This window comes from Salmo trutta, unplaced genomic scaffold, assembly GCF_901001165.1.
Source record: "Salmo trutta unplaced genomic scaffold, fSalTru1.1, whole genome shotgun sequence".
Taxonomy (NCBI): domain Eukaryota; kingdom Metazoa; phylum Chordata; class Actinopteri; order Salmoniformes; family Salmonidae; genus Salmo; species Salmo trutta.
In genome coordinates this window covers 67,603-87,780 of record NW_021822718.1, presented here as the reverse complement: position 1 = coordinate 87,780, position 20,178 = coordinate 67,603, and the positions used below count along the sequence as shown (strand labels likewise).

The window sequence follows — 20,178 nt, the reverse complement described above, 5'->3', positions numbered from 1 at the left end:
AGAGGAGGGGAGGAGAAGAGAAGAGAGGAGGGGAGGGGAGGAGAAAGGAGGAGAAAGGAGAGGAGGGGAGGAGAAAGGAGAGGAGAGGAGGAGAAAGGAGGAGAGGAGGGGAGGAGAAAGGAGAGGAGAGGAGGAGAAAGGAGGGGAGGGGAGGAGAAAGGAGAGGAGAGGAGGAGAAAGGAGGAGAGGAGGAGAGACCATAAATATTTTTTTTGTATTTTAGTCATTTTTGCAGATGCTCTTATCCAGAGCGACTTACAGTAGTGAATGCATACATTTCATACATTTCTATTTCCTGTGCTGGCCCCCCGTGGGAATCGAACCCACAACCCTGGCGTTGCAAACACCATGCTCTACCAACTGAGCCACAGGAAAGACTATGTGGTTCACAAAAGCACAGTAACTGACTGAATGGTATTGCAGATAGATACTATCTAGGGCAGAGGTCACCAACCTTTACTAGGTCATAATGTCCGTAGAGATCTACAGATAGATACTATCTAGGGCAGAGGTCACCAACCTTTTCTGGGTCATAATGTCCCTAGATAACCCCTCTCCTCCTTTAAAGGTGTTATAAAGGTGTTATAAAGGTGGTTAAGGGGTAACACCTTTAACGCCTTTAACACCTTTAAAACCTTTAACTCCTTTATAACACCTTTAACTCCTTTATAACGCCTTTATAGCACCTTTAACACCTTTAACGCCTTTAGAACACCTTCATAACACCTTTAACACCTTCATAACGCCTTTATAACACCTGTATAACACCTTTAACACCATTAACACCTTTAACGCCTTTAAACACCTTTATAACACCTTTATAACACCTTTAACATCTTTAACACCTTTATAACACCTTTAACATCTAACACCTTCATAACGCCTTTATAACACCTGTATAACACCTTTAACACCTTTATAACACCATTAACACCTTTAACACCTTTATAACACCTTCATAACACCTTTAACACCTAAAACGCCTTTATACCACCTTTAACACCTTTAACACAGGCTGATCTAGAGAGAAGAGAGCTCAGTGATGGACAGGTTGATCTAGACAGTAGAGAGCTCAGTGATGGACAGGTTGATCTAGAGAGTAGAGAGCTCAGTGATGGACAGGTTGATCTAGAGAGTAGAGAGCTCAGTGATGGACAGGTTGATCTAGAGAGAAGAGAGCTCAGTGATGGACAGGTTGATCTAGAGACTAGAGAACTCAGTGTGAAGTTTCTTACTTGATAATCTGCAGAGAGGAGAGAGACACCACAGCTTCAGCCAGACCCTGAGCTCCACTGTCCCCCAGCTTACTGTTCTCCAGACTGGAGAGGGAGACAGAGAGATTAGACCAACAGCATAATAAAGTCAAAGTTGTTGTCCCGTTGTCCTGTGGTCCATCAGTAGCGCTGTACTTACTCCAGGTGATGTAGACTGTGCAAGGCTGGCAGCAGCTCCAGGAGTTTAGGGAGAGCCAGAGGGCCGTTCACTGGCCCCAACCTATACACACACACACACACACACAAACACACTTTCTCAAATCAGTGGTCACTCTTGACTTATTACCTAGTCAAACCAGTGGTAACTCTTGACTTATTACCTAGTCAAATCAGTGGTAACTCTTGACTTATTACCTAGTCAAACCAGTGGTAACTCTTGACTTATTACCTAGTGAAATCAAAGTTTATTGACTTATTACCTAGTGAAATCAAAGTGTATTGACTTATTACCTAGTGAAATCAAAGTGTATTGACTTATTACCTAGTCAAATAAATCAAAGTGTATTGACTTATTACCTAGTGAAATCAAATAAAAGTTTATTGACTTATTACCTAGTGAAATCAAATCAGTTTATTGACTTATTACCTAGTCAAATCAAATCAAAGTGTATCGACTTATTACCTAGTGAAATCAAATCAAAGTGTATTGACTTATTACCTAGTCAAATCAAATCAAAATTGATTGACTTATTACCTAGTGAAATCAAATCAAAGTGTATTGACTTATTACCTAGTCAAATCAAATCAAAGTGTATTGACTTATTACCTAGTGAAATCAAATCAAAGTTTATTGACTTATTACCTAGTCAAATCAAATCAAAGGTTATTGACTTATTACCAAGTCAAATCAAATCAAAGTGTATTGACTTATTACCTAGTCAAATCAAAGTGTTTTGAATTATTACCAATCAAATCAAAGTTTATTGACTTATTACCCAATCAAATCAAATCAAAGTGTATCGACTTATTACCTAGTGAAATCAAATCAAAATTGATTGACTTATTACCTAGTGAAATCAAATCAAAGTGTATTGACTTATTACCTAGTGAAATCAAATCAAAGTTTATTGACTTATTACCTAGTCAAATCAAATCAAAGTTTATTGACTTATTAACAAGTCAAATCAAATCAAAGTGTATTGCCTTATTACCTAGTCAAATCAAATCAAAGTGAATTGACTTATTACCCAATCAAATCAAAGTTTATTGACTTATTACCTAGTGAAATCAAATCAAAGTTTATTGACTTATTAACAAGTCAAATCAAATCAAAGTGTATTGCCTTATTACCTATTCAAATCAAATCAAAGTGAATTGACTTATTACCCAATCAAATCAAAGTTTATTGACTTATTACCTAGTGAAATCAAATCAAAGTGTTTTGCCTTATTACCTAGTGAAACCAAATCAAAGTGTATTGACTTATTACCCAATCAAATCAAAGTGTATTGACTTATTACCCAATCAAATCAAAGTGTATTGCCTTATTACCCAGTGATAGTGATTGGTTGAATAACGATACTCACTCAAACTCCAGCTTGTGAAGATCTCTGACTGCAGGTATACCCTCCCCCAGGACCCCGTCTGATAGGCTGAAACGATGACGGACACATCGTCACATTTTACAAACATACCAGGATGTTTATATGTGTGTGTATTGTACTGTATTGTATTGTATTGTATTGTATTGTATTGTACTGTACTGTACTGTACTGCACTGCACTGCACTGCACTGCACTGCACTGTATTGTATTGTATTGTATTGTATTGTATTGTACTGTATTGTATTGTACTGTATTGTACTGTATTGTATTGTATTGTATTGTATTGTATTGTATTGTATTGTACTGTATTGTACTGTACTGTATTGTATTGTATTGTATTGTAGATGGCTGTAACAGGACCTGGGCTACTGTATGGCTATGTATTGTAGATGGTGTATGTGTCTGTGTGTGTGCGCGTGTGTGTGTGCGTGCGCGGGTGTGTGTGTGTGTGTGTGTGTGTGTGTGTGTGTGTGTGTGTGTGTGTGTGTGTGCTGTATCGGCTTACCTCTCAGACAGTCTCCTGCTTGTGTGTATGTTGACCAGTGTAGACAGGTGTTGAACCTGGGACACCTGCGTGGCTCTGAAAGGGTTAAGGGTCAACTTAGACACAGCCGCTTTCAGAAGCTCCTCCTCCCCGCTCTGCTCTAGCTCCTCCCACAGAGTGATGGTGTCAGCGATACACGCCCTGGGACACGCACACACACACACACACACACACACACACACACACGCGCACACACACACACACACACGCACGCACGCACGCACACACACGCACGCACACACGCACGCACACACACACGCACACACGCACGCACACGTGCACACGCACGCACACACGCGCACGCACACACACACGCGCACACACACACACACGCACGCACACACGCGCACACACACATGCGCACACACACGCACAAACACGCACGCACACACGCACACACACGCACGCACACACCCGCGCACGCACACACACACGCGCACACACACACACACGCACAAACACACACACACGCACACACGCACACACACACACACACAAACACGTTAGAGTCATGTTCAAAACACACAGATCAGAAAACTAAATGTGCATTACAAGTTCTACATACTGTAGAGAAAGAACATCAGATCTATACTGTTCTAGATCTATACTGTAACAGATCTATACTGTAACAGATCTATACTGTAACAGATCTATAATGTAATAGATCTATACTGTTCTAGATCTATACTGTAACATATCTATAGTGTTTCTAGATATATACTGTAACAGATCTATAATGTTCTAGGTCTATAATGTAACAGATCTATACTGTTCTAGATATATACTGTAACAGATCTATACTGTTCTAGATCTATACTGTAACAGCTCTATACTGTAACAGATCATACTGTAACAGATCTATACTGTTATAGATCTATAATGTAACATATCTATACTGTTCTAGATATATACTGTAACAGATCTATACTGTTCTAGATATATACTGTAACAGATCTATACTGTTCTAGATATATACTGTAACAGATCTATACTGTTCTAGATATATACTGTAACAGATCTATACTGTTCTAGATATATAATGTAACAGATCGATACTGTTCTAGATATATAATGTAACATATCTATACTGTTCTAGATCTATACTATAACAGATCTATACTGTAACAGCTCTATACTGTTGTAGATATATAATGTAACAGATCTATACTGTTCTAGATATATACTGTAACAGATCTATACTGTTCTAGATATATACTGTAACAGATCTATACTGTTCTAGATATATACTGTAACAGATCTATACTGTTCTAGATATATACTGTAACAGATCTATACTGTTCTAGATATACAATGTAACATATCTATACTGTTCTAGTTCTATACTGTAACATATCTATACTGTTCTAGATCTATACTGTAACAGATCTATACTGTTCTAGATATATACTGTAACAGATCTATATCTAAACTGTAACAGATCTATACTGTAACAGATCTATACTGTTGTAGATATATAATGTAACAGATCTATACTGTTCTAGAAATATACTGTAACAGATCTATACTTTTCTAGATATATACTGTAACAGATCTATACTGTTCAAGATCTATACTGTAACATATCTATACTGTTCTAGATCTATACTGTAACATATCTATACTGTTCTAGATCTATACTGTAACAGATCTATACTGTTCTAGATATATACTGTAACAGATCTATACTGTTCTAGATCTATACTGTAACAGCTCTATACTGTAACAGATCTATACTGTTGTAGATATATAATGTAACAGATCTATACTGTTCTAGATATATACTGTAACAGATCTATACTTTTCTAGATATATACTGTAACAGATCTATACTGTTCTAGATCTATACTGTAACAGATCTATACTGTTCTAGATATATACTGTAACAGATCTGTAACAGGTCTATCAGTGTAATAGTACCAGTACCTGTATGAGTGTATGTTGCTGAGACCTGTCAGTAGTTTTAATCCAGTCATCCTCAGTCCTGTGTCCTCCAGCCCCAATCTATACTGTTCTAGATCTATACTGTTCTAGATATATACTGTAACAGATCTATACTTTTCTAGATATATACTGTAACAGATCTATACTGTTCTAGATCTATACTGTAACATATCTATACTGTTCTAGATCTATACTGTAACATATCTATACTGTTCTAGATCTATACTGTAAGAGATCTATACTGTTCTAGATATATACTGTAACAGATCTATACTGTTCTAGATCTATACTGTAACAGATCTATACTGTAACAGATCTATACTTTTGTAGATATATAATGTAACAGATCTATACTGTTCTAGATATATGCTGTAACAGGTCTATACTGTTCTAGATCTATACTGTAACATATCTATACTGTTCTAGATCTATACTGTAACAGATCTATACTGTTGTAGATATATAATGTAACAGATCTGTAACAGGTCTATCAGTGTAATAGTACCAGTACCTGTATGAGTGTATGTTGCTGAGACCTGTCAGAAGTTTTAATCCAGTCATCCTCAATCCTGTGTCCTCCAGCCCCAATCTATACTGTACTAGATATATACTGTAACAGATCTATACTGTTGTAGATATATAATGTAACAGATCTGTAACAGGTCTATCAGTGTAATAGTACCAGTACCTGTATGAGTGTATGTTGCTGAGACCTGTCAGTAGTTTTAGTCCAGTCATCCTCAGTCCTGTGTCCTCCAGCCCCAATCTATACTGTTCTAGATCTATACTGTTCTAGATGTATGCTGTAACATATCTATACTGTTCTAGATCTATACTGTAACATGTCTATCAGTGTAATAGTACCAGTACCTGTATGAGTGTATGTTGCTGAGACCTGTCAGTAGTTTTAATCCAGTCATCCTCAGTCCTGTGTCCTCCAGCCCCAATCTATACTGTTCTAGATCTATACTGTTCTAGATCTATACTGTAACAGATCTATACTGTTCTAGATCTATACTGTAACAGATCTTTACTGTAACAGGTCTATCAGTGTAATAGTACCAGTACCTGTATGAGTGTATGTTGCTGAGACCTGTCAGTAGTTTTAATCCAGTCATCCTCAGTCCTGTGTCCTCCAGCCCCAATCTATACTGTAACAGATCTATACTGTTCTAGATCTATACTGTAACAGATCTGTAACAGGTCTATCAGTGTAATAGTACCAGTACCTGTATGAGTGTATGTTGCTGAGACCTGTCAGTAGTTTTAATCCAGTCATCCTCAGTCCTGTGTCCTCCAGCCCCAATCTATACTGTTCTAGATCTATACTGTAACAGATCTATACTGTTCTAGATCTATACTGTAACAGGTCTATCAGTGTAATAGTACCAGTACCTGAATGAGTGTATGTTACTGAGACCTGTCAGTAGTTTTAATCCAGTCATCCTCAGTCCTGTGTCCTCCAGCCCCAATCTATACTGTTCTAGATCTATACTGTAACAGATCTATACTGTTCTAGATCTATACTGTAACAGATCTATACTGTTCTAGATCTATACTGTAACAGGTCTATCAGTGTAATAGTACCAGTACCTGTATGAGTGTATGTTGCTGAGACCTGTCAGTAGTTTTAGTCCAGTCATCCTCAGTCCTGTGTCCTCCAGCCCCAATCTATACTGTTCTAGATCTATACTGTTCTAGATCTATACTGTAACAGATCTATACTGTTCTAGATCTATACTGTTGTAGATATATAATGTAACAGATCTGTAACAGGTCTATCAGTGTAATAGTACCAGTACCTGTATGAGTGTATGTTGCTGAGACCTGTCAGTAGTTTTAATCCAGTCATCCTCAGTCCTGTGTCCTCCAGCCCCAATCTATACTGTTCTAGATCTATACTGTTCTAGATCTATACTGTAACAGATCTATACTGTTCTAGATCTATACTGTTCTAGATCTATACTGTAACAGATCTATACTGTTCTAGATCTATACTGTTCTAGATCTATACTGTAACAGATCTATACTGTTCTAGATCTATACTGTAACACATCTATACTGTTCTAGATCTATACTGTAACAGATCTATACTGTTGTAGATATATAATGTAACAGATCTGTAACAGGTCTATCAGTGTAATAGTACCAGTACCTGTATGAGTGTATGTTGCTGAGACCTGTCAGTAGTTTTAATCCAGTCATCCTCAGTCCTGTGTCCTCCAGCCCCAATCTATACTGTTCTAGATCTATACTGTTCTAGATCTATACTGTAACAGATCTATACTGTTCTAGATCTATACTGTTGTAGATATATAATGTAACAGATCTGTAACAGGTCTATCAGTGTAATAGTACCAGTACCTGTATGAGTGTATGTTGCTGAGACCTGTCAGTAGTTTTAATCCAGTCATCCTCAGTCCTGTGTCCTCCAGCCCCAATCTATACTGTTCTAGATCTATACTGTTCTAGATCTATACTGTAACAGGTCTATACTGTTCTAGATATATACTGTAACAGATCTATACTGTTGTAGATATATAATGTAACAGATCTGTAACAGGTCTATCAGTGTAATAGTACCAGTACCTGTATGAGTGTATGTTGCTGAGACCTGTCAGTAGTTTTAATCCAGTCATCCTCAGTCCTGTGTCCTCCAGCCCCAATCTATACTGTTCTAGATCTATACTGTTCTAGATCTATACTGTAACAGATCTATACTGTTCTAGATCTATACTGTAACATATCTATACTGTTCTAGATCTATACTGTAACAGATCTATACTGTTGTAGATATATAATGTAACAGATCTGTAACAGGTCTATCAGTGTAATAGTACCAGTACCTGTATGAGTGTATGTTGCTGAGACCTGTCAGTAGTTTTAATCCAGTCATCCTCAGTCCTGTGTCCTCCAGCCCCAATCTATACTGTTCTAGATCTATACTGTTCTAGATCTATACTGTAACAGGTCTATCAGTGTAATAGTACCAGTACCTGTATGAGTGTATGTTGCTGAGACCTGTCAGTAGTTTTAATCCAGTCATCCTCAGTCCTGTGTCCTCCAGCCCCAATCTATACTGTTCTAGATCTATACTGTTCTAGATCTATACTGTAACAGATCTATACTGTTCTAGATCTATACTGTAACATATCTATACTGTTCTAGATCTATACTGTAACAGATCTATACTGTTGTAGATATATAATGTAACAGATCTGTAACAGGTCTATCAGTGTAATAGTACCATTACCTGTATGAGTGTATGTTGCTGAGACCTGTCAGTAGTTTTAATCCAGTCATCCTCAGTCCTGTGTCCTCCAGCCCCAATCTATACTGTTCTAGATCTATACTGTTCTAGATCTATACTGTAACAGGTCTATCAGTGTAATAGTACCAGTACCTGTATGAGTGTATGTTGCTGAGACCTGTCAGTAGTTTTAATCCAGTCATCCTCAGTCCTGTGTCCTCCAGCCCCAGACAGAACCTCCTCCTCAGGGTTCTACACTGGTCCAAAAGGTTCCACACCACGAAGCCGTCAGCGGGGCACAGCGGGACCCCTTGGAACGACAGAACCTCAGGAAGGTTCCGTACCAGGTGTCTGACCAGGTGGACGTCGCCCGTCTCGTAAACACAGTGACACGCCTCTAGGAGCCGGGCGGGGCTCAGGTCGCCGCGGGGAAGGTTCTCCAGGTGTGATATCACAGCGGCTCGCTTGGCCATCACCGCTTTCATGGCGCCGGTATCCAGGGCGGCCAGATCCCGGAGTTCCGCCTTGTTCCGGAAAAGCAGCCCGACAGCGAATCGCTGAGCAAGGTCCAGACACTCTCCCTGAGGCCGTCGCCTCCCCCTGGGCTGCAGAGTAGAACAGAGTAGAATAGAACAGAGTAGAGTAGAGTAGAGTAGAGTAGAGTAGAGTAGAACAGAGTAGTATAGAGTAGTATAGAGTAGAATAGAGTAGAGTAGAGTAGAATAGAATAGAATAGAGTAGAGTAGAGTAGAATATAGTAGAATAGAGTAGAATAGAGTAGTATAGAGTAGTATAGAGTAGAATAGAGTAGAGTAGAGTAGAATAGAGTAGAATAGAGTAGAATAGAGTAGAATATAATAGAATAGAGTAGAATAGAGTAGAATATAGTAGAATAGAGTAGAATAGAATAGAATAGAGTAGAACAGAGTAGAATAGAGTAGAATAGAATAGAATAGAGTAGAATAGAGTAGAACAGAGTAGAGTAGAGTAGAGTAGAGTAGAGTAGAACAGAACAGAGTAGAGTAGAACAGAGTAGAATAGAGTAGAGTAGAATAGAATAGAATATAGTAGAATAGAGTAGAGTAGAACAGAGTAGAATAGAGCAGAGTAGAGTAGAGTAGAATAGAGTAGAACAGAGTAGAGTAGAGTAGAGTAGAGTAGAGTAGAGTAGAGTAGAACAGAGTAGAGTAGAGTAGAGTAGAGTAGAGTAGAGTAGAGTAGAGTAGAATATAGTAGAATAGAGTAGAGTAGAGTAGAATATAGTAGAATAGAGTAGAATAGAGTAGAATATAATAGAATAGAGTAGAGTAGAGTAGAACAGAGTAGAATAGAGTAGAGTAGAGTAGAATAGAGTAGAGTAGAGTAGAGTAGAGTAGAGTAGAGTAGAACAGAACAGAGTAGAACAGAGTAGAATAGAGTAGAGTAGAGTAGAGTAGAGTAGAACAGAATAGAGTAGAATAGAGTAGAATAGAGTAGAATAGAGTAGAACAGAGTAGAGTAGAATAGAGTAGAATAGAGTAGAATAGAGTAGAACAGAGTAGAATAGAGTAGAATAGAGTAGAGTAGAACAGAGTAGAGTAGAACAGAGTAGAACAGAGTAGAGTAGAACAGAGTAGAATAGAGTAGAACAGAGTAGAACAGAGTAGAGTAGAATAGAGTAGAATAGAGTAGAATAGAGTAGAATAGAGTAGAGTAGAGTAGAATAGAGTAGAATAGAGTAGAATAGAGTAGAACAGAGTAGAATAGAGTAGAATAGAGTAGAATAGAGTAGAATAGAGTAGAGTAGAACAGAGTAGAGTAGTATAGAGTAGAATAGAGTAGAATAGAGTAGAACAGAGTAGAACAGAGTAGAGTAGAATAGAGTAGAACAGAGTAGAATAGAGTAGAACAGAGTAGAATAGAGTAGAACAGAGTAGAGTAGAATAGAGTAGAGTAGAACAGAGTAGAATAGAGTAGAACAGAGTAGAGTAGAGTAGAGTAGAGTAGAACAGAGTAGAGTAGAGTAGAGTAGAGTAGAGTAGAGTAGAGTAGAGTAGAGTAGAACAGAGTAGAGTAGAGTAGAATAGAGTAGAGTAGAACAGAGTAGAGTAGAGTAGAGTAGAGTAGAGTAGAACAGAGTAGAGTAGAGTAGAGTAGAGTAGAGTAGAGTAGAACAGAGTAGAACAGAGTAGAATAGAACAGAACAGAGTAGAGTAGAATAGAGTAGAGTAGAGTAGAGTAGAACAGAGTAGAACAGAGTAGAATAGAATAGAACAGAGTAGAGTAGAATAGAGTAGAACAGAGTAGAATAGAGTAGAACAGAGTAGAGTAGAGTAGAGTAGAGTAGAACAGAGTAGAGTAGAGTAGAGTAGAGTAGAGTAGAACAGAGTAGAGTAGAGTAGAATAGAGTAGAGTAGAACAGAGTAGAGTAGAGTAGAGTAGAACAGAGTAGAACAGAGTAGAATAGAACAGAACAGAGTAGAGTAGAATAGAGTAGAGTAGAATAGAGTAGAGTAGAGTAGAACAGAGTAGAGTAGCACAGAGTAGAGTAGAACAGAGTAGAGTAGAATAGAATAGAGCAGAGTAGAATAGAACAGAGTAGAGTAGAACAGAATAGAGTAGAACTATTTTTCAAGGGAAGTGGGTGACGTTGGCTGAAATAGTACACACACACAACTACTTCATGTTTCTAAATGATTTCTTTGTTCAGACGAAGGGTACTGCTATGGGATCTCCCATGGCTCCTAACTATGCTAATTTGTATGTGGGTTACATGGAGAAACAATCTATTTTCAACCCTCTCAAAAATGTTTTCTTGCCTAACATCATTATTTGGAAACGGTATATTGACGATATTTTTGTTCTATGGAGGGGTGATGCAGAACTGCTCCAGTGGTTTTATGCTTTTCTTAACTCCTGTTCTGAACATTTGAGATTTACTATGCAATCTGATACACGTCAAATCAGTTTTCTTGATCTTCTGATCTTGTGTGAAGATAATGTTCTATACACTGATCTTTACAGGAAACCTACTGATCGTAACAGTTTGTTGAGGGCTGATAGTTGTCACCCACTTCCCTTGAAAAATAGTTTGCCCTACAGCCAATTCTGTCGAATCAAAAGAATTTGCATTAAACAATCAGATTTCGACAGAAATATGGCTGAGACTCAGGATAAGTTCAAGGAGAGGGGGTACAACAATGATCAGATTAATATTGCCATTGAGAAAATTCAAAACAAAACGAGACATGACCTTTTTCAAGGTCAGTCTCGCAAAAAGACGCATTCATGCGTTCTTACTACCCGCTATTCAAAGTGCTCTGAACAAATTAAAGGAATCATTCACAAACATTGGCACATTCTGAAATATGATGATAGTCTTGGTAATGTGTTTTCTGATCTTCCCCTGGTCGTATTCTCGCGGGGCAGAAATCTCAGAGACCAATTGGTACACTCTGATTTACCACCCCAAGATATTCCTGAACAACGCCTATTTGCGCCCATACTGGATGGAAATTACAAGTGTAATGGCTGTGCTCAATGCAATGGCACTTACAAATGTAGATCCTTCAAACACCCCCAAACAGGGAAATCTATCCCAATTAAAGGTGTTATTACGTGTTCCACTAAGGCAGTTATTTACCTTATAACTTGTCCCTGTGGTAAAAATGATGTGGGTAAAACAAAGCGTGAATTAAAAGTACGTATCTCAGAGCACCGTAGCACCATTAGGTGCAAAAACCTGACTTACCCAGTTGCGGCCCACTTTTTGGAGGCAGGCCATTCGATTTCGTCTCTGCGTTATATTGGCATCGAACATGTCACCCTCCCGAGGAGAGGGGGTGACCTTGATAATTTATTGTTAAAACGAGAGGCTGCCTGGATCTTTAATTTAAAGACACTTGCTCCCTTCGGTCTCAACATAGACTTTGATCTGAAGCCATTCTTGTGATTATTGTGATTTTGCCATTGTAATTGTTTGTTAGATACTTTTTAGACTACAAATGCTATGATCATGTTATCCATTTGTTTGTCTTTTTGTATGTTTCTTGTATACCATTTTTTAAATATTTCAGTTAACCAATGATATTAGGCCATACTTGGCCATGATTACAAACACCTGTGTGTCTCTTGACACTATATAAATGACTCATCTCCCAGTGTTTGTGATGATACCCTGATGAAGACGGCTTCGCTGTCGAAACGTTGGTTATTAAAATTGTTGCATCTGAGCTCTTAGAGTGTGCGGCTTTCCCTTATTTTCTAGAGTCTATATAGGACATATGAACAGACAAGAGGTTCAATAGAAAACAGTCATTCTACCTGTGGGAGTATCTGGGTCAGCAGAGCGCGGTCAGACACACAGCTGGAGACGGACAGGTGGGCCCCGCCCAGGAAGCTTTGCAGGAAAGGGTGGGCCCAGGACAGGATGTTGTCAGAATTCACGTCGTCACCGTCATCGTCACAATGTCTGTCCTGCACCTCCCTCAGCCAGTGAGAATGGACCAGTCCAGTCCTCAGGCCAAATAATCTCAGCCTGACGTCGACGGTATTCTCCAGGGTCAGGGTCAGGAGAGATGAATGACCTTTAACCCCCTGCCAAGCCAGACCGCTCAACTCTGACAGAACACACCTGTTCTCTTCCTCTCTCTCTTTCTCTCCCTCCTCCCTCTTCTCCTCTCTCTCTCTCTCTCCCTCCTCCCTCTCTCTCTCTCCCTCCTCCCTCTCCTCCTTCTCTCTCTCTTTCTCTCCCTCCTCCCTCTCTCCCTCCTCCCTCGTCTCCCTCCTCCTCTCCTCTTCTTCTGATTGAATTTGGGATTGAGTGCGAGAGCGAGTGCAGATGAGCGTTCGCGTCCTGTTGAGTGTGTGTTTAGGGACGTGTTTCTGACTGTGTTTAAGGGTGTGAGTGTGTGCCTGGGTTTGGGGTAGGGTTGGACAGTGTGTGTGTTTCAGGGTGTAGAGTCTCCTCTTTAGCGTCAGCACCATGTGACACAGTCCCGTCAGCGTGGAAGGAAGTGGGTCTAAACCCTCCCAGTGTTCTAGAAGCAGACAGACCATGTGACACAGCGCTGGGTTCCAACACACAGAGAGAAGGTACGGCTGGCTGTGGAGCCTGGATAGGGCTAGGACTGGGGCTAGGACTGGGGCTAGGACTGGGGCTAGGACTGGGGCTAGGACTGGGGCTAGGACTGGGGCTAGGACTGGGGCTAGGACTGGGGCTAGGACTGGGGCTAGGACTGGGGCTAGGACTGGGGCTGGGACTGGGACTGGGGCTAGGACTGGGACTGGGACTGGGGCTAGGACTGGGGCAGAGGCTGGGGCTAGGTCTGGGGCTGGGACTGGGGCTAGGACTGGGACTGGGGCAGAGGCTGGGACTGGGACTGGGGCTAGGACTGGGGCTAGGACTGGGAGTGGGACTGGGGCTAGGACTGGGGCTGGGGCTAGGACTGGGGCTGGGATTGGATCTGGGATTGGATCTGGGACTGGATCTGAGGCTGGGTCTGAGGTTGGGACCTCTAGGGACTGTCCAGAGAAGTATTGTCCCAGGTATCTCTCTATATCCGGAGGGGAGAAGCCAGAGAGTTCCAGGAGGCTGTCAGGCCGTCTCAGCAGCCCACTGACGGTGCCTCGTGGTCGGGCAGAGAGGAGCAGAGAGCAGCCTGGTAGGAGCTTCCTCTGGAGCAGGCCTGAGAACAGCTGTCTAACGCTGTAGGTCTCCCCTTTACTGTCATCCGCTGGACACTGCAGCAGCCCCTCCAAGTCACGCACCACCTCGAAGCCGTCGAATATCACAAGCACACGCTCCGGGACAGAGAGGACCTGATTGAAGACATCCCGGTGGTGGGGACAGGTAGAGGGAATGGGGGAGGAGGAGGAGGAGTGGTGTAGGAGGAGGGACTGAAGGCTATAGGTCGGCTTGGGGGGGAGGGTCAGAGCCTTACCGTCCAATAAGAACACAAAGTCAAACTGAGGCAGTAGGCCGTCGGACCAATCGACGCAGAGCTTCTTGATGAGCGTGCTTTTGCCCATGCCGGCGTTGCCTAGCAACACGACGGAACGTTTGGGTTTCGCCCCGGCGGAGCTCTCGAACACCTGACGAGGAACACAGATAATAAATACATTCATTATTAATTACAATTATTATTATTTTTAATTATTATTATTATTAATTAATAATTACACTTTTCCTGACAGACAGAATTATAAACAGAGGAAGAAAAACATGCAGAGTTTCTCTGTGGGCGACGACGTAACGACGATGTCACGGGGTCTAACCTGACTCCTGGCCAACGAGTCCCGCCTCCTCTCCCCGTCTCCGATAGCGACCAGATCCTTCTCCAGACACTTGCTGCCGTTCTTCCCTGAGCCAATCAGGATCTGCCTCTGGACCAATCGCACGTCAACATAGTGGGACGCCAGGCTAAGGCCCGCCTCCATCTCCTGTTGAGACAACGTGATTGGTTTGTGACGGGTTGTCTTTTTTTGGAAGAAATTCAAATCCCGACTCAACGGTCCGTCTGGTCCCTGGTCTTACCTGGCACATTCCCCTCAGGTGAGCCTTGGCTTGGTGTATGTACTCCTCTGTAACACACACACACACACACACACGCACGCACGCACACGCACGCGCACGCACACACACACACACACACACACACACACACACACACACACACACACACACACACACTGTAACATTCTCATGTGATTGGCTTTGTTTAAGATGTTTTTTTTTCATGATGTGTTTGAAAGGAGGTATTTTATATGGTACATGATCTGGAGGAAGAGAGGACAGAGGGACAGGGAGGAGACAGAGGGACAGGGAGGAGACATCACTTACATGGTATAGTGAGAGGACAGATGGACAGGGAGAGAACAGAGGGACAGGGAGAGAACAGAGGGACAGGGAGAGTACAGAGGGACAGGGAGAGGACAGACTCTAACTCACCTGTCCTGGGGGAGAGGGGGGAGGCGGAGGGGGGAGACAGAGGGACAGGGAAAGGACAGACTCTAACTCACCTGTCCTGGGGGAGAGGGGGGAGGCGGAGGGGGGAGACAGAGGGACAGGGAGAGGACAGACTCTAACTCACCTGTCCTGGGGGAGAGGGGGGAGGCGGAGGGGGGAGAGACAGAGGGACAGGGAGAGGACAGACTCTAACTCACCTGTCCTGGGGGAGAGGGGGGAGGCGGAGGGGGGAGACAGAGGGACAGGGAGAGGACAGACTCTAACTCACCTGTCCTGGGGGAGAGGGGGGAGGCGGAGGGGGGAGACAGAGGGACAGGGAGAGGACAGACTCTAACTCACCTGTCCTGGGGGAGAGGGGGGAGGCGGAGGGGGGAGACAGGGCTTGGCTGGCACAGTCAGACAAAGATCCGGGAGGATATGAACACATGGTATCTGGAGCTACCGCACTGTCAACTACACACACACACACACACACACACACACACACACACACACACACACACACACACCACACGCACACCACACACCACACACACACACACACACACCACACACACACACACACACACACACACACCACACACACACACACACACACACACACACACACCGCACACACACACACACACACACACACACACACACACACACACACACACACACACACACACACACACACACACACCACACACACACACACACACACACACACAGACACACACACACACACACACACACGAACACACACCACACCGCACACGCACACGCACCGCACACACACACACACACACCGCACACACACACACACACCACACACACACACACACACACACACACACACACACACACACACCACACACACACACACACACCGCACACACACACACACCGCACACACACACACACACACACACACCGCACACACACACACACCGCACACACACACACACACACACACACACACACACACACACACACACACACACACACACACACACACCACACACACACACACACACACACACACACACACAGACACACACACACACACACACACCACACACACACACACACACCCCACACACACACCGCACACACACACACCACACACACACACACACACACACACACACACACCACACACACACACACACACACACACACAGACACACACACACACACACACGAACACACACCTCACCGCACACGCACACGCACCTCACACACACACACACACACACCGCGCACACACACACACACACCACACACACACACACACACACACCGCACACACACACACACACACCACACACACACACACACCGCACACACACACACACACACACACCGCACACACACACACACCACACACACACACACACACACACACACACACACACACACACACACACACACCACACACACACACACACACACACACACACACACACACAGACACACACAGACACACGAACACACACACACACACCGCACACGCACCGCACACACACACACACACACCGCACACACACACACACACCACACACACCACACACACACACACACACACACACACACACACACACACACACACACACACACACACACACACACACACACACACACACACACACACACACACACACACACACACACACACACACACCATGAGTAACAACCACACCCAGTATTCAAACTGATTCATGTTGATTGACTTGTTGACTCAGTATCAGTGAGACATGATGAATGAATTAATGGTTTTCCCCCTCAGGAGGAAGTTGTTCTCAGTATTACAGGAAGTAAATCCCCCTGTCTCATCAACGAATCTAAGTAATGGCACCCTATTCCCTAGATAGTGCACTACTATAGACCAGAGCCCTATTCCCTATATAGTGCACTACTATAGACCAGAGCCCTATTCCCTATATAGTACACTACTATAGACCAGAGCCCTATTCCCTATATAGTGCACTACTATAGACCAGAGCCCTATTCCCTATATAGTGCACTACTATAGACCAGAGCCCTATATATATGGGAATAGGGTGCCATTGGGCTCTGGTCTATAGTAGTGCACTATATAGGGAATAGGGCTCTGGTCTATAGTAGTGCACTATATAGGGAATAGGGTGCCATAGGGCTCTGGTCTATAGTAGTGCACTATATAGGGAATAGGGTGCCATTGGGCTCTGGTCTATAGTAGTGCACTATATAGGGAATAGGGTGCCATTGGGCTCTGGTCTAAAGTAGTGCACTATATAGGGAATAGGGTGCCATTGGGCTCTGGTCTATAGTAGTGCACTATATAGGGAATAGGGTGCCATTGGGCTCTGGTCTATAGTAGTGCACTATATAGGGAATAGGGTTCTGGTCTATAGTAGTGCACTATATAGGGAATAGGGTGCCATAGGGCTCTGGTCTATAGTAGTGCACTATATAGGGAATAGGGTGCCATTGGGCTCTGGTCTATAGTAGTGCACTATATAGGGAATAGGGTGCCATTGGGCTCTGGTCTATAGTAGTGCACTATATAGGGAATAGGGTGCCATTGGGCTCTGGTCTATAGTAGTGCACTATATAGGGAATAGGGCTCTGGTCTATAGTAGTGCACTATATAGGGAATAGGGCTCTGGTCTATAGTAGTGCACTATATAGGGAATAGGGTGCCATTGGGCTCTGGTCTATAGTAGTGCACTATATAGGGAATAGGGTGCCATTGGGCTCTGGTCTATAGTAGTGCACTATATAGGGAATAGGGTGCCATTGGGCTCTGGTCTATAGTAGTGCACTATATAGGGAATAGGGTGCCATAGGGCTCTGGTCTATAGTAGTGCACTATATAGGGAATAGGGTGCCATTGGGCTCTGGTCTATAGTAGTGCACTATATAGGGAATAGGGTGCCATTGGGCTCTGGTCTATAGTAGTGCACTATATAGGGAATAGGGTGCCATAGGGCTCTGGTCTATAGTAGTGCACTATATAGGGAATAGGGTGCCATTGGGCTCTGGTCTATAGTAGTGCACTATATAGGGAATAGGGCTCTGGTCTATAGTAGTGCACTATATAGGGAATAGGGTGCCATTGGGCTCTGGTCTATAGTAGTGCACTATATAGGGAATAGGGTGCCATTGGGCTCTGGTCTATAGTAGTGCACTATATAGGGAATAGGGTGCCATTGGGCTCTGGTCTATAGTAGTGCACTATATAGGGAATAGGGTGCCATTGGGCTCTGGTCTATAGTAGTGCACTATATAGGGAATAGGGTGCCATTGGGCTCTGGTCTATAGTAGTGCACTATATAGGGAATAGGGCTCTGGTCTATAGTAGTGCACTATATAGGGAATAGGGCTCTGGTCTATAGTAGTGCACTATATAGGGAATAGGGTGCCATTGGGCTCTGGTCTATAGTAGTGCACTATATAGGGAATAGGGTGCCATTGGGCTCTGGTCTATAGTAGTGCACTATATAGGGAATAGGGTGCCATTGGGCTCTGGTCTATAGTAGTGCACTATATAGGGAATAGGGTGCCATTGGGCTCTGGTCTATAGTAGTGCACTATATAGGGAATAGGGCTCTGGTCTATAGTAGTGCACTATATAGGGAATAGGGTGCCATTGGGCTCTGGTCTATAGTAGTGCACTATATAGGGAATAGGGTGCCATAGGGCTCTGGTCTATAGTAGTGCACTATATAGGGAATAGGGTGCCATTGGGCTCTGGTCTATAGTAGTGCACTATATAGGGAATAGGGTGCCATTGGGCTCTGGTCTATAGTAGTGCACTATATAGGGAATAGGGTGCCATAGGGCTCTGGTCTATAGTAGTGCACTATATAGGGAATAGGGTGCCATTGGGCTCTGGTCTATAGTAGTGCACTATATAGGGAATAGGGCTCTGGTCTATAGTAGTGCACTATATAGGGAATAGGGTGCCATTGGGCTCTGGTCTATAGTAGTGCACTATATAGGGAATAGGGTGCCATTGGGCTCTGGTCTATAGTAGTGCACTATATAGGGAATAGGGTGCCATTGGGCTCTGGTCTAAAGTAGTGCACTATATAGGGAATAGGGTGCCATTGGGCTCTGGTCTATAGTAGTGCACTATATAGGGAATAGGGTGCCATTGGGCTCTGGTCTATAGTAGTGCACTATATAGGGAATAGGGTGCCATTGGGCTCTGGTCTATAGTAGTGCACTATATAGGGAATAGGGTGCCATTGGGCTCTGGTCTATAGTAGTGCACTATATAGGGAATAGGGTGCCATTGGGCTCTGGTCTAAAGTAGTGCACTATATAGGGAATAGGGCTCTGGTCTATAGTAGTGCACTATATAGGGAATAGGGCTCTGGTCTATAGTAGTGCACTATATAGGGAATAGGGCTCTGGTCTATAGTAGTGCACTATATAGGGAATAGGGCTCTGGTCTATAGTAGTGCACTATATAGGGAATAGGGCTCTGGTCTATAGTAGTGCACTATATAGGGAATAGGGCTCTGGTCTATAGTAGTGCACTATATAGGGAATAGGGTGCCATTGGGCTCTGGTCTATAGTAGTGCACTATATAGGGAATAGGGTGCCATAGGGCTCTGGTCTATAGTAGTGCACTATATAGGGAATAGGGTGCCATTGGGCTCTGGTCTATAGTAGTGCACTATATAGGGAATAGGGTGCCATTGGG

General features: G+C 43.0%; 1 protein-coding gene across 1 annotated transcript in view; it reads right to left on the bottom strand.

The window, feature by feature from the left end:
• Window positions 1-20,178, bottom strand: part of LOC115183986 (MHC class II transactivator) — a 63,812-nt gene that overhangs the window by 18,234 nt on the left and 25,400 nt on the right. The window contains exons 9-18 of the mRNA XM_029744972.1: window positions 15,839-15,952; window positions 15,068-15,114; window positions 14,809-14,973; window positions 13,951-14,625; window positions 12,856-13,791; window positions 8,707-9,158; window positions 3,324-3,503; window positions 2,801-2,866; window positions 1,414-1,494; window positions 1,236-1,319 (exon numbers count right to left, since the gene is read on the bottom strand). Coding sequence (XP_029600832.1) covers window positions 1,236-1,319; window positions 1,414-1,494; window positions 2,801-2,866; window positions 3,324-3,503; window positions 8,707-9,158; window positions 12,856-13,791; window positions 13,951-14,625; window positions 14,809-14,973; window positions 15,068-15,114; window positions 15,839-15,952 — 2,800 coding nt within the window. The remainder of the gene's footprint in view (window positions 1-1,235; window positions 1,320-1,413; window positions 1,495-2,800; window positions 2,867-3,323; window positions 3,504-8,706; window positions 9,159-12,855; window positions 13,792-13,950; window positions 14,626-14,808; window positions 14,974-15,067; window positions 15,115-15,838; window positions 15,953-20,178) is intronic.